Source organism: Lutzomyia longipalpis, chromosome 3 (assembly GCF_024334085.1).
Source record: "Lutzomyia longipalpis isolate SR_M1_2022 chromosome 3, ASM2433408v1".
Taxonomy (NCBI): Eukaryota; Metazoa; Arthropoda; class Insecta; order Diptera; family Psychodidae; genus Lutzomyia; species Lutzomyia longipalpis.
In genome coordinates, this window is record NC_074709.1 from 29,776,381 (window position 1) to 29,789,385 (window position 13,005).

The 13,005-nt window shown below is 35.6% G+C and overlaps 2 protein-coding genes across 3 annotated transcripts; both read left to right on the top strand.

Moving 5' to 3' along the window:
* Nucleotides 1-964: 964 nt before the first annotated feature.
* On the top strand, nucleotides 965-6,482 carry LOC129793787 (calcium/calmodulin-dependent protein kinase type 1). Of its 2 annotated transcripts, XM_055834125.1 has the most exons (6): nucleotides 965-1,568; nucleotides 1,712-1,846; nucleotides 2,427-2,474; nucleotides 3,061-3,666; nucleotides 3,768-3,855; nucleotides 4,349-6,482. In XM_055834125.1, exons 1-6 carry the CDS (start codon nucleotides 1,447-1,449, stop codon nucleotides 4,493-4,495), a joined length of 1,146 nt encoding a protein of 381 aa, XP_055690100.1. In that variant the 5' UTR covers nucleotides 965-1,446; the 3' UTR covers nucleotides 4,496-6,482. The 2 variants fall into 2 exon arrangements, with proteins under 2 accessions (XP_055690100.1, XP_055690101.1); XM_055834126.1 differs by lacking the exon at nucleotides 2,427-2,474 and having other exon boundaries at nucleotides 967-1,568.
* Nucleotides 6,483-6,785: 303 nt separating this feature from the next.
* LOC129793788 (semaphorin-1A-like) lies at nucleotides 6,786-12,818 on the top strand. The gene is made up of 3 exons (XM_055834127.1): nucleotides 6,786-7,462; nucleotides 9,877-10,894; nucleotides 11,522-12,818. Exons 1-3 carry the CDS (start codon nucleotides 7,056-7,058, stop codon nucleotides 12,260-12,262), a joined length of 2,166 nt encoding a protein of 721 aa, XP_055690102.1. The 5' UTR covers nucleotides 6,786-7,055; the 3' UTR covers nucleotides 12,263-12,818.
* The last annotated feature ends 187 nt before the right edge of the window (nucleotides 12,819-13,005 follow it).

Sequence of the window (13,005 nt, forward strand, 5' to 3'; positions counted from 1 at the left end):
ATTTCCTTTGCAGAAATTAAGGAACAAATTTCAAAAGGAAAATTCTCCTTTCTTTAATAATGATCAAAGAAAAACTATTCATAAGTTTAAAAAAAATTAGTTTCATTTTTAATAGTTAACAGAACTAACCAGACTAAGACCTTTTCAGAATTCAAAGACTTATAATGAGTTTTTAGTGTAGTTTCTTTGAATGAATTGCAATTTAAACTTTTATGAAAAAAAAAAATAGATTTTCATTCCTTATTAAACTAGCGTTAGAAAAGGACTTTTGAAACTCAAACAGATCCTTAAGATAAAAAAGGCTTAAGTTTTCTTGAAGTTTATTAAGTTTTTTTTTAAACGTCTGAAACTTTAATAGATTTTCTTAATACTTCTAAATAAAAACTTAAGATTTCTTCAATTTTCTTAAGCAAAACTTATATATTTTTTTTAAATCAAGCTGAATCAAGCTGAAAGAACTATTACCTACATAAAATTTCTAAAGGACTTTATTCGTTTCAGTATGATTCATGACTTTATTCAAAGAAAAAATCAGGACATTTGTAATCTTATAGAGAACTGAATAATGACTTTGAAATCACTAAATAGACTTACTATTTTTCATTGAGATAAACTGAAAACAATCATCAAGAATTTGTCCAGAAAATGTATAAAATGACGTCATAAATATTTATTTTAGTCTTCTTAAATCCATGAATCTTTCTATTTAGCTGATATTTCGTCAATTGTGATAAAAATTCCTTCATTTCATTGAGGAAACATTAGCGTAAATGTTTCATTCATTGAAATAGATTGAAAAAATATATAAAAGTGACGTCATTTTTCGCATTTTCAGTCAAATTTTCCCCACTTTTTTCCCCTGCTGCTCTACTACCAAATTTCACTATTAACGTATTAATATTTGTAAGGAATTGAGTAAGAGATCTTTTTTTCGAAGGTAAACTTCGATGTTAACTGCCAACATGTATCGCACTGCAGAACGTCATGTTTGCCTCAATGCGACTAACTTGTGTGCGTGTGTATGAGTGCGGATTTTGCTGAGAAAAGTCGTCCCCCAAACGATGCTCGCGGTCAAAGAGCATGAGAGCTGTGGGTGAAAAAACTGTGTTTTATCTGTCACAAAGAGAAGCAATTATTCCCAAATTGGGCCACGCGTGAGAATTTCTTCATTCGCGTGTTTTTGATGTGCTGGAAACGCGTGTAATTGTTGTACGTCTGTTGCGTGCCCAAGGATAACGAGGAGAGAGAGTGAGAGAGAAGAGAGAGGACCTTTCTTTTATTTTTATTTGTAACTTGGATTGGGGCTAAACGAGAGAGGGTGGTCGGATGTTTTCCGCGAATGGTGGTGCCACCTGCTGAATCTCACGACGACTAAAAGTGGGTGCTTACACCCCCTCCCGCTCCCTCCAGAACAACAAAATAAACCCAAAAAAATAAATAAATAAAATGCCGCTCTTTGGCAAAAAGGACTCCAGCAAAAAAGCCAAAACGGGACGCGATGCTGGACGTGATCCCGAAAAGAGTCCCGCCATTGAGGACAAGTATACCCTCAAGGAGCTCCTGGGAACGTAAGTTGTGTGGCTTCTTCCCGCTCATTTTTTATTAAACTTTTCTTTATTCACACCCGCATATTTCCTTTAGTTTTTTTTTCTCAAATAGATAATAATGCTAATTTATGCAATATTTGATTATTTGCTTATCACACTTCCAGAGGTGCCTTCTCCGAGGTCAGACTCGCTGAAAGTCGCGACACACCTGGGCAGCTATTTGCCGTGAAGATAATTGACAAGAAAGCCCTCAAGGGCAAGGAGGATTCACTTGAGAATGAAATTAAAGTACTACGAAGGTAAGAAGGATCATTCCCAAAAAAATCCTCTGGACTCAACGATCTCTCCCCCCTCCCCCTTCTCCTATTGCACACGCGGGAACGCGGGTTTTTTTCTTATTTTTTTTTTAAATTAATTATAAAAAAAATTAAGCATCAAATTCAACCTTCTCCATCCACCCCTATTGTTGGTTTTCTTTTTTTTGGTTCTTTCTGCCAAATTTAAAAAAAAAAAGGAAAAATTCTTCCAAAAATCCACCCCCTTTTATCACCTACGCGCCAAAAGCCACCCCCTTCATTGTAAAACATCCACCCCCCGTTTTTCTTCTGCCTGCCGTTCGTTACACACCACACACAACACAACAAACAAACATACAAACTCACAAAGTTTCGAAATTGCAAAATGACCTCCCTCCAAAATTTATTAATTATTATTAAGTTCTCTCCACTCTCTGTCTCTCTCTCTTTCCTTATCATTTCAAAATTAAAAAATTAAAAAAAATCGTTTCGTTGCACTATCTCTCTTCATTTTTTTTCTTGAGTTTTTTTTTCTTTTTTATCTTGTTTTCAAAAGGGTCTTTTCTTTTTCTCTAATCTTCAGGTTCAGTGCTTTACAAAATGAGAGCGATGGTCAAAACAACGGACCGGGGTGAGTTAATGTTTTCTCTGTCGGTGGTCATACAAAGAACAAGAAGAAAAAGGGGGTGGTAATCTCTCTCTCACTCTTTTGGGTGGAAATTGATTGAAAAAAATTTTTTTTTACCTCAAATCTCGAAAATCCGCAACGTTTTGGAAGAAAAAAAATCTTTATTGGTTTTTCCTGATTCTGATACAAATAACGACAATATAATCAACATGTTGTCGTTGTTGATATCTTATGTCCTCTTCTCCCTTTTCCGCATACTTTAAACGAATTGGTAGAGAAGTAAAGTTCTAATAAGTCCTTGGGGCAAACAATGGCCTTCTAAAGAAGCTAATTGGCAACAATCAACATGTTCTTGTTACCAAAATTACAAAAAGTCAACAATTTCCAGAAATCTTTTTCAAAAATCCTCATCAAATCTTGAAAAAAAAAGAACTCGCATTCCCCTACAAGAATCCTCAACAACAAAAACGAAACAACTTGGAAAATTTCATTGAAAACAACCAAGACAACCGACCTTGCAGCAACAGAACAACATTACGCCCTGCCTAAACTAGACTTAAAATGTGTCTCTCCACCTCTTTTTTTATAGGCTCACTCATCCAAATATTGTGCAATTACTTGAGACTTACGAGGATAAATCGAAGGTGTACCTGGTGATGGAATTAGTAACTGGTGGTGAACTATTCGATCGTATCGTCGAAAAGGGTTCATACACCGAAAAGGACGCCTCTGGGCTCATACGGCAGGTGTTGGAAGCCGTTGATTACATGCACGATCAGGGTGTGGTACATCGTGACCTCAAACCCGAAAATCTCCTCTACTACAGTGCCGATGATGATAGTAAAATCATGATAAGTGACTTTGGGCTGTCAAAAATGGAAGATTCCGGCATTATGGCAACTGCATGCGGTACCCCGGGCTATGTGGCACCAGAAGTGCTAGCACAGAAGCCCTACGGGAAGGCTGTTGATGTATGGAGCATAGGTGTTATCTCCTACATCCTCCTATGTGGCTATCCACCATTTTACGATGAAAACGACGCAAATCTCTTTGCGCAAATTCTCAAGGGGGAATTTGAATTTGACTCACCGTATTGGGATGAAATTAGTGAGTCAGCAAAGGATTTCATACAGAACCTAATGTGTGTCAACGTCGACAAGAGGTATACATGCAAGCAAGCTCTAGCGCATCCCTGGTAAGGAAGTCTTCCTTTTAATAAATTCTTAAAGATTATTTTCAAAAGAATAAGAAAAATCATTGAATTCTTGCTTAATTTTGTTGTTGTTGCTAATGTAGGATTTCAGGAAATGCTGCAAGTAACAAGAATATTCACGGAACTGTTTCGGCGCAACTTAAGAAGAACTTTGCAAAATCACGCTGGAAGGTAAGTTCAACAGACCTATTTGTCCTTTTCATGACAGATAACTCCTGATTTGAGTTTCTGTTTTATATGACTTAACTCCTGATCTGTGATAACTACATTACTTGAGTAGCTCTATAGAAGACCTGCTAGCAGCTCTTTAGCAAGTCTGTTAGCAGGCTGAACTCTAAGCTGCTCTAGTCTGAATCGAACTGACTCCTGATTTTTTTCCTTGACGTAGACTTTCTCCTGATACTGATTTGTTGAAGCTGCTTACAAAATGTTAGGACTTTTAATTAAATTTGTTCTTCTCACTTGACGTAGACTTTTTCTTGATTCTTTCCTGATCAAATTAACTTTCTCCTGATCTAAACTTACATACTTTGTTAGACCTAACTTGTCTCCTGATCCTTTCAGTTTGACGTAGACTTTCTCCTGATCTATGTAAACTTCACTTCCTCATCAAAACAAAGCTAACATCAAACTGTGTAACCACTTTCTTTTCTTCTTTCAACAGCAAGCCTACCATGCTGCCACAGTTATCCGTCAAATGCAACGAATGGCCCTGAGTAGCAGCGGTTCGGCCACAAATCAAGCAGCAGGACGGAGTGGCGATACAGCAGACGCGATAAGTTCGTGCATTAATGGTGGTGCATCAAAGTGAATCTCCTGGTACTCTCTATCACGATAGAGGAGTACCCGGAGCACACAATCCTGCTCTCTACCGCAATTAGTCCCCCACAGTCCATTTTGCAAACTATATATATGAGAAAACAAAACGTCTGTGTTGCGGCTCAAAACCTTATCTATTCCATTTTTATTATTCTTACTATATACCTATACTATACATACTTGTTATATCTGGGCAAACTATTTACTTATTGTTAATTGTTTTATTTTTTTTAGAAAGTCTCAAAGACCTTTTTTATATTATTTTTTATTTTTTGTAATTTAACACTTCTTTTTTGTTTTTTATATGATTTTGGTTTTTATCTGTTATATATTTTTTTTACTATTTTCTCTATTTTATTTGTTTTTTAATAAACTTCCATGACTAATAAAAAAATCGAATATAATTATTGTAATTTGTAAAAAAAAAAGAAGAAATTTTAAATGTATTTTGATAAATTTAATCTCTCTATCTCCCTCTATCTCTTCTAAAACTTAATTGTAAATAGATTTTAGTGAAAAAAATGAAGAAAAGTTCACATTAATTATAAAACAAAAATTAGGTAAAAATTGAGATGGAAGTTGTAATACTTTGGAGTTTCTTTTGCTTGAAAAAATAAATTTAAAAAAAAAACGTGTCGATAGCCAAAGAATGCGTATACAAAGTGCAAGAAAAAAAAATCTTTCTAAATAAAACATTAAAAAGAAAAAATATACTTATGTGATCTTCACAAAAAAAAAAACATTTTTAAAAAATTAATAAGAAAAAAAAACTCTTTTAGAGATGAATCAGTGCAATTGGCGGTTTTCAAAGCAAAAAAATATATTCATCGGTATTTACTTGATCTTCCGGAATCTCTGTCTTAGACAACAAATAATAAATATATAAAAAGAAAACTTAACTCGAAGAATTTCTCTTATTATAAAAAAAACTACTTATAACTATTAAATAAAAAACAAAAAAAATAAAAATGATGAAAATGTTATTGAAGTAAAACAAAAAAAAAACACAAAACTTTAAGAAAAAAAATCACATTGTTGAATTTGTTGAATGAAATATTATGAAGCCAATATATTGTGAATGATTGTGGGTTTAAGGTGGCTCGATGTCGAAAAAGGAAAACAAATAAATAATTAAAGGAAAAAGATGAAAAATAAATAAAATAAAATGAAACTTATAGTTAAAAGTTGAATGCATAAGCTAAAAGCAAACAACACGTTTTTGTCAAGTTTTTAAAACAAAACGAGGCTGATTTTATTCTGTGATCTTATAGTGTGTGAAGGAAAACTTAAAAAGAAAAACAAACAAATAAAAAAACTTGGGAATTACCCGCCATATTGAAATGTGCAACAAAAGAAAAAAAAGTTTAAAAGAAAAATTGCTGAGAAAACAGAAAAGAATTTTTTGTATATAAAAAATATTCCTTCTCTGTCTTTTTTCCATTTTCTTAAACAAAATTTTTTTTTAAGTATTGAAAGCGGCCTAAAAAGGGCAATAAATCCAACATTTCCTCTATCTTTTTATTTCTTAATAAAAAAAAAACAAAACAAATAAAACGTAAAAAGAATATAAACCAACAGCTACGTAACATTTCCAGATAAAAGCAATTTATTTTATTTTTTGTTCAGAACGAATCACACAAAAGACTCCGAAAAAGTAATTCAGTTTCTCTCTTATTTTTTATTCTCAAATTAAGAAAAAATCACTAAATAATTAAAAAAAAAAAACACTCAACCCGGTTAAAAGACATGCATGGCAAGTTATATTGGGATGACGAGGCAACACTTAAAAATAAACTAAAAGAAGAATATTATATATATGGACACATAGTCACCTTAGAAATGGTTAAATTTGTAACGTATTGACTTAAAAATGAAAAAAAAAGAAACATAGACAATGTGTGAAAAACATAAATTAATGTAAAACGGGATTTATGATGGAGGATGCATCCAAACAGAATAAACACATTAAAAGAAAAAAATATTTTGTTTTCTTAAGTTTTTTCCTTCTTCGTTTAGAAGTCTCTTATCGTGAAAATAATTTTTCATATTTCTAAGAGACTTTTTAAGACTCCATGAGAGATTTCTTTAAAAAAAAACAATTTTAACAAAATCAAAACGTCGCTTGAAAACACAAAATGTAACGTTACAAGTCCTTAAGAAACAAACAGAATTTTTAAAAATAAAATCTTTTAAATTAAAATATATCTCTTAAGCATCTCTTAAAGATTTTTCTTTCTCTTTCTCTTTGGCATTCGCATGGAAAAATTGACGCTACGCGACATTCCACAAAAAAGAAGTTGAGGTGAGTTAATTTGTGGTGAATTCCATCCACGTAAGTGAAGTGCCTTTCGCCATTTTAGTTTGTGTGTTGTTTATTGTTTTTGTGTTTTGAGCTCTCATTTAACTCTTTCTCACATGAATTGTGCCCCAAAAGGGCTCCCCTTGTGCACGAGGGGTTAACAACAACAACATCTTTCGTACAAATACCTGCATTGCGCATCATTGCAAAGCAGGCCAAGTAGTTTTTTTGTTTCTTTTTTTGTGTGTGGGAAATGTTGGGATTTGAGAGACTCTTTGGAGTCCTCCTGACATGCTTGGGAGCTTCATTTGCATGGGATCGTGGCCCAGGGTATGCTCCGCATGTTATTGGTGGCCTCCCAAGGGGGCAACATCAGGAATTCCGGACAAATAGTACAGATCATCTGAGGCTACTCAGTTCAACGGATAATTTTGTCGTGCTCGGTGGCAGGAACGCCCTATACAATGTCACAGTTGGCCTTGATGGGCACTTAGATCTCACGGGGAAACTTATTTGGGGCTCAACGGATGCCCATCGGGAGTTGTGTACGCTGAAGGGGAAGCAGGAGGGGGATTGTCAGAACTACATTCGAATATTTGCGGAAGTTAATCCAGGAAGAGCTCTCATATGCGGAACAAACTCCTACAAACCAATGTGCAGGTGAGTCACAACAACAGCATCAATCGCACGACTTTAAAGCAACAGCACTCCCATCAGCTAAATGCTGAATGATTAATCTTATCAGAATTTAAAAGCTTCACGGCACGATTTTATGTGTTCTTTGGAACTATTAATAATTCATCAATAAAGTTTTTTTTGTGGAGAATAAAATTATTCCGAGAAATTGCTCAGCAAGCTGAGAGAAAACAATAGTGTTGATTTTTAACGACTTTTTGAGTAGTTTTTATCACCTTCATCAGGTATTGAATACTTTGATGAATTAAATAGTATGTTTTGCAGAAGAGAGTTTAATTCTTAATTAATTCTCAAAAGAGAAATTAATTTGAAAATAATATATTTTTAGAAGAATGTTGAGAGAGTATTAATCTTTGAAGATTTTTTGTATTATAATATTCAAATTAGCTTTGCATTAACCTGCTGGCCGCCAAGACCTTGGAGCTTCCTTAAAGCGCCAAGGTGGGGTCGTTGAACGACCCCAAGAAGGAAGTCGATTTTCTCATAAACTATAAAACCGGGAACTGTCGGGTCACTACCTTTAGACTCCTTATATAGTCCTCTTGCCCCTTGCATCACAAATTCTCCACCCGGAAACACGCAGAAGAAGATATTAGGGAAAAACATTTTTCACTCATTTTTCACACTTTCTACGTGAGAAATTTGCCACGAAGTTGACCGCAACTGCTATTTTTTTTCACTACTTCCCCACATTCCCCTCACTTCCCGCACCGTGATAAATGGCAATATTTCTCGAATATTCTTTATTGTTTTGCACATTTATATGCTTCTAATTATGTTTTATGTTGTTTATGTTACTTATTCGCGATAATTCTGACACTGAGAAGGTAAAGTGAGAAAGTAAACACAACCCTTCAACCCCCTTCAACCATATGATTTATGATGTGACTAACTTCATTCTGAGAAATTTTCCGCAGCATGGCCGTTACACCAATTTTTGAATTCCCTTCTTCTACATTTTCCTTAATAACTTTTCTTGTGGTTGACGGATTGAGCTGAAATTTTTACACAACCTCCTCAGATAACCAAAGAACTTATTTCCAAAAGATGGGAATGGTATCTTTTATATTTATTAAGTTATAGCACGAAATATAGGGCTGGGGTCGTTCAACGACCCCGCTTGGCGGCCTAGAGGTTAAAGCTCCTTTCTTTCAATAGAACGTTACTTAATTCAAATCTAAAGCAAAAAGTGATAAAATAAAATGAATATGAATAAGAATGTATTTCAATGAGAAGCTTTGATTGGTTAAAAAAATCAGGTGAAGCCTTTTAATTGGCTAATTGGTAATTTTCGGAGTAGAGCTTTGATGCAATGTTTATTTAAACGGAAAAAAAGCAATTCTTGATTTTTTTTTCAATTTAAGTAGAGTTAAATGAAGTATTTAAACGTTTTCGTGTAATTCAGGGACAAATGGGTTAATTTTTGTAATTAGACTCACCCTCAGGAACTCTCCTCTTCTTCTTCTCCATTTTAAATTTTTATGGCTGTTGAATTCCTTCCGGACCCCTTCACAGCATGATTTATTATAGCGAATCACACTTTTTCACTTTTTGAGAGTGGACTATCCCAAAGGGATAGTCAAAAGTATCTCAAAGATTTATAATTTAACTTTTATTTCCTTTATATAATTTAGTAAATCCAGGTGTGTTGTATCATTCATTTTTTGAATTAATGATTTTAAGCTGCAGAAATGAAGAAGGTTAGAAACTCTCCTCGGTGCTTCCTGAATACAGCTGAAGCGAAAGTTGCTCCACAAAAGCCCTAAAAGCTGAAATATAAGTCGAAATAGAGTATTAGTTGAGAGTTTACTTTATCCTAAAATTAAAAAAAAAATTAACGGAGTAAAGATTTTCAAAATAATCATTCAAATCAACTTTGCACTGTATGACACCAAAAAGAGCACTTCTCGCGATTTTATTAACCCTTTAAGGTCCGCGATCAATCTAGCGAGGTGATTGAACTAAAAATAATTTTTATGAGTTCCTTTGAGCTCAAATAAGTAATTTTTTGCAAAAAATCCCAACTCAAAAATTTTCAGTTTTTCGTCCTTCCTGATCCTGTGAGTCCTTGGTGATGCTTTTTCGTAGTCATAAAATGATCAGGGATTGTAAAGACATAATCTTGTATTAATTTAGACTTAATATTCATAAAATAACTATACAAAATGAAACATTTTCAAAATCGAGCCTTTGGGTCAGCGTATGACCCAATGGACCTTAAAGGGTTAACCAATCAGAGAAACTTCTACTTCTTCTTATTATTAATTTAAATGTCAATTCTCTCAATTTAGCTTCAAAACGTCATTAAATCGATATAAGAATTTAGTGCAAAGTAATTTTGAACGAGCAAAAAAAATCTGATTTTTTCTTGTCTTCAGACACTACTCCATTCCTTTGAGTGAGAAAGATGATACGGATAAGGAGAATGAAGAAGCCCAAGGGAGGTGTCCGTACAGTCCCACGCATAGTTCAGCCTACACCTACACCGATGGGCACCTCTTTACGGGCACAGTGGCTGATTTCTCTGGCGCTGATCCGCTAATCTATCGGGAGAATCAACGAACTGAGCAGTACGACCTGAAGCAGCTGAACCAACCGGCGTTTGTGAGTGCCACGAGCTATGATGAGTACGCCTTCTTCTTCTTCCGCGAAATCGCCATGGAGTACATGAATTGCGGGAAAGCCGTTTACTCACGCGTTGGGCGCGTGTGCAAAAATGATCGCGGTGGTCCGGCAATTTTCTACGATCGCTGGACATCATTCCTCAAGGCCCGCCTGAATTGCTCCCTCCCCGGAGAGTATCCCTTCTACTTTGACTACCTCTCGGCTACGACGGATGTGGTCAAGTTGAGTGGGGAAGACGTTGTCTACGGGGTCTTTGGGACACCGCCCACATCCATTGAGGGTAGTGCCGTTTGTGTCTTCCGCATGAAGGATATCCTGGAAGCCTTTGAGGGTCCATTCAAGGCACAAAAGGACACCAGATCCAATTGGTTGCCCGTCTCCACGAGCCTTGGCCCCACGGAGCCACGTCCCGGGTCCTGTGTTGAGGATTCCCGAACACTCCCCAGTCAAACGGTGAATTTTGTCAAGAATCATCCGTTGATGGAGAAAGCTGTTCCAGCACTCTATGGGGAACCCCTCCTGGTTACAACTGGAGCTCAGCTCCGTCTGACTTCCGTTGCCGTTGTACCCACAACAGGGCCTGATGGACGTGCGTACAGTGTTCTCTTTGCTGGTACCGCCGATGGGCGTCTTGTGAAGTTCTACGCTGTTGCCGGAAATACCCTACAGAAGGTTGTTGTATCCGAAATGCAAGTTCTTCCTCCGGGGCAGGCGGTGAAGCAACTGACAACGGTTGGGAAGCAAATTTTAGCCATCAGTGAGAACTCTGTGGTGAGTAAATTGTATGATACCTCTTTTCTGTACATTTGGAAGAGTTCCGGAAGCTTTCCGGCTCTTGATAAACCCAAAAAAAATCTTACAAACATATCAAAAGCAAGAAAGAGCCCTAAACGCTACCTTAGAATGCTAGATTTATGATAAATGTGGCAAGAAAAAGGGAAAATTGTTGTAAATCGTTATGGCGTCATAACCTCAAATTGATTCAAAATTTTAAATCAACATTTTTATGTCAAATAATTATAAGAATCCCCTGTTTTTCACTTTTAATCACTTCATGGGGAGTTACTTTATGATTTTCACATTAAAAGCTGTGTGGAAAATGAAAATTAACACAGAAAATATCGAAAAAAAAGAGAGACCCGAAAAACATCAGAGAAAAATTTTTCAAAAAATATTTCCCTCTTGTCGACAGTGGCGCCATCACTCCACCTCCGTTTTAGGGTTTGATGAAAAGATCGGAAGGGTTTGTGAAAATTTCAGCAATATATTGAAAGTATTGAAATTTTCACACATTCTAATAAATAAAAAAATCTGTTTTTTTTTAAGATTTTCTTTGCAAAAAATACATAAAAATGCAAGTAAATAATTTTAAAAAAATCAATCAATTTTTCGTTACAGGTGAGCATCCCACAGAGTGATTGCAGCAACTACACAAACTGTGCCAGTTGCGTTGGCACCAGAGATCCCTTCTGTGGCTGGCATGAGGAGTCTCATAGTTGCAGGGAAGTTGGAACAGTACCTCTGGGGCATCTACTGGACACAGCAGCCTTGTATGATGTCTGCCCGGAGAATAATTGGGTCGAGGAGCGTGTTGTGACACATGGAACGATCTCTTCCGTGGGCAGGGATCCACAGTCGGGTTTCCTTGTGCACGAAAGTCACAATCATACGTGCCCGGAGATAGCTGTGGCGGGTGCTTATTCCGCACAAACCATGGCAATTGCCTTAGTAGTTGTGGCAGCTGTAGCCTTAGCCGTAGGGGGTCTCGTGGGGATTGTTGTGGGTCACAAGTGTCGGTTAGAGTGCCCAATGATGGGTGTTCCACCCATGGAGCATCGCAATCAGCTGACATGGTCAAAGTCCCGCCATATGGCGCATCATAGTAAAGATATTAATCTTCTAATGAACACAAATCAGTTCTATTCCCCTCCAGCATCACCGCATCCGGTGATTTTTAGCAATGCCCAAGAGCCAACGCCGCAAGCCAGAAGAAAAATGGACAATCTCGGTTTGGTGGACTTTGACGTGGACGGCAAGGATCGTCGGCATGAGAGTAAAAACAGCACAGAGAGTCTAGAAAAGGATCCGCAGCATTTCAAAACAGACACCCTCCAAAAAGTCAAGAAGACGTACATTTAAAAAACAAAACAAAAGGAAAAGAAAACGTAAAAGTACCTAAAATACTCCATGAATGATCATCCATCCCCGCCCCCTGTGTGAGAATCATCTCCATCAAAACATCTTCCATCCAATTTGTTGAGTGTTTTTATTTTTAAAGGCAATTTGACTCAAGTTGGTGATATTTTTTAAGAGACAATTTTTTTTAGGAAAAAAATAATGGCCAACATCGAAAAAGTGCCCTTATATTACAAAAAAAAATTAAAAAGAAAAAGTATTTCGAGTATTTCCGGAGCTCAAGCAATTTGTGGACAATCGTGTGCATATGCTGTGTTTAAAATAACTTTGCACCGTATTAATTATCAAAATAGTTTTTAAAATTTATTACAGAACGTTGAAAAATTAAGGTTAAATCATTTTAAATGGATTCAGCTTAATAATTGGTGCAAAGTAATTTTGAACAAAGCATTCACACAATTTTATTAGATTAATCTACTTATAAGTATTCTCTCTTTTTTTTTAAATTGTAAAACAGATGTATTTTTTAGAAATAAATAAAAATTCATTACAAAAAAAACTCATTTTATTTGATTTTCAGAAATCTTGAAGACGAAAAAAATTCTTAATGAAATATTTCTTGAAAAATTCAACATTGAAAATTTCAAACTTTCAAAAACTATCAACTTTGGAAGGTTTTTACGCTAAGATCAATTACAATTCAGCCGCGGATTTTTTTCTTTTTAACGTATTTTTTTCTTATACAT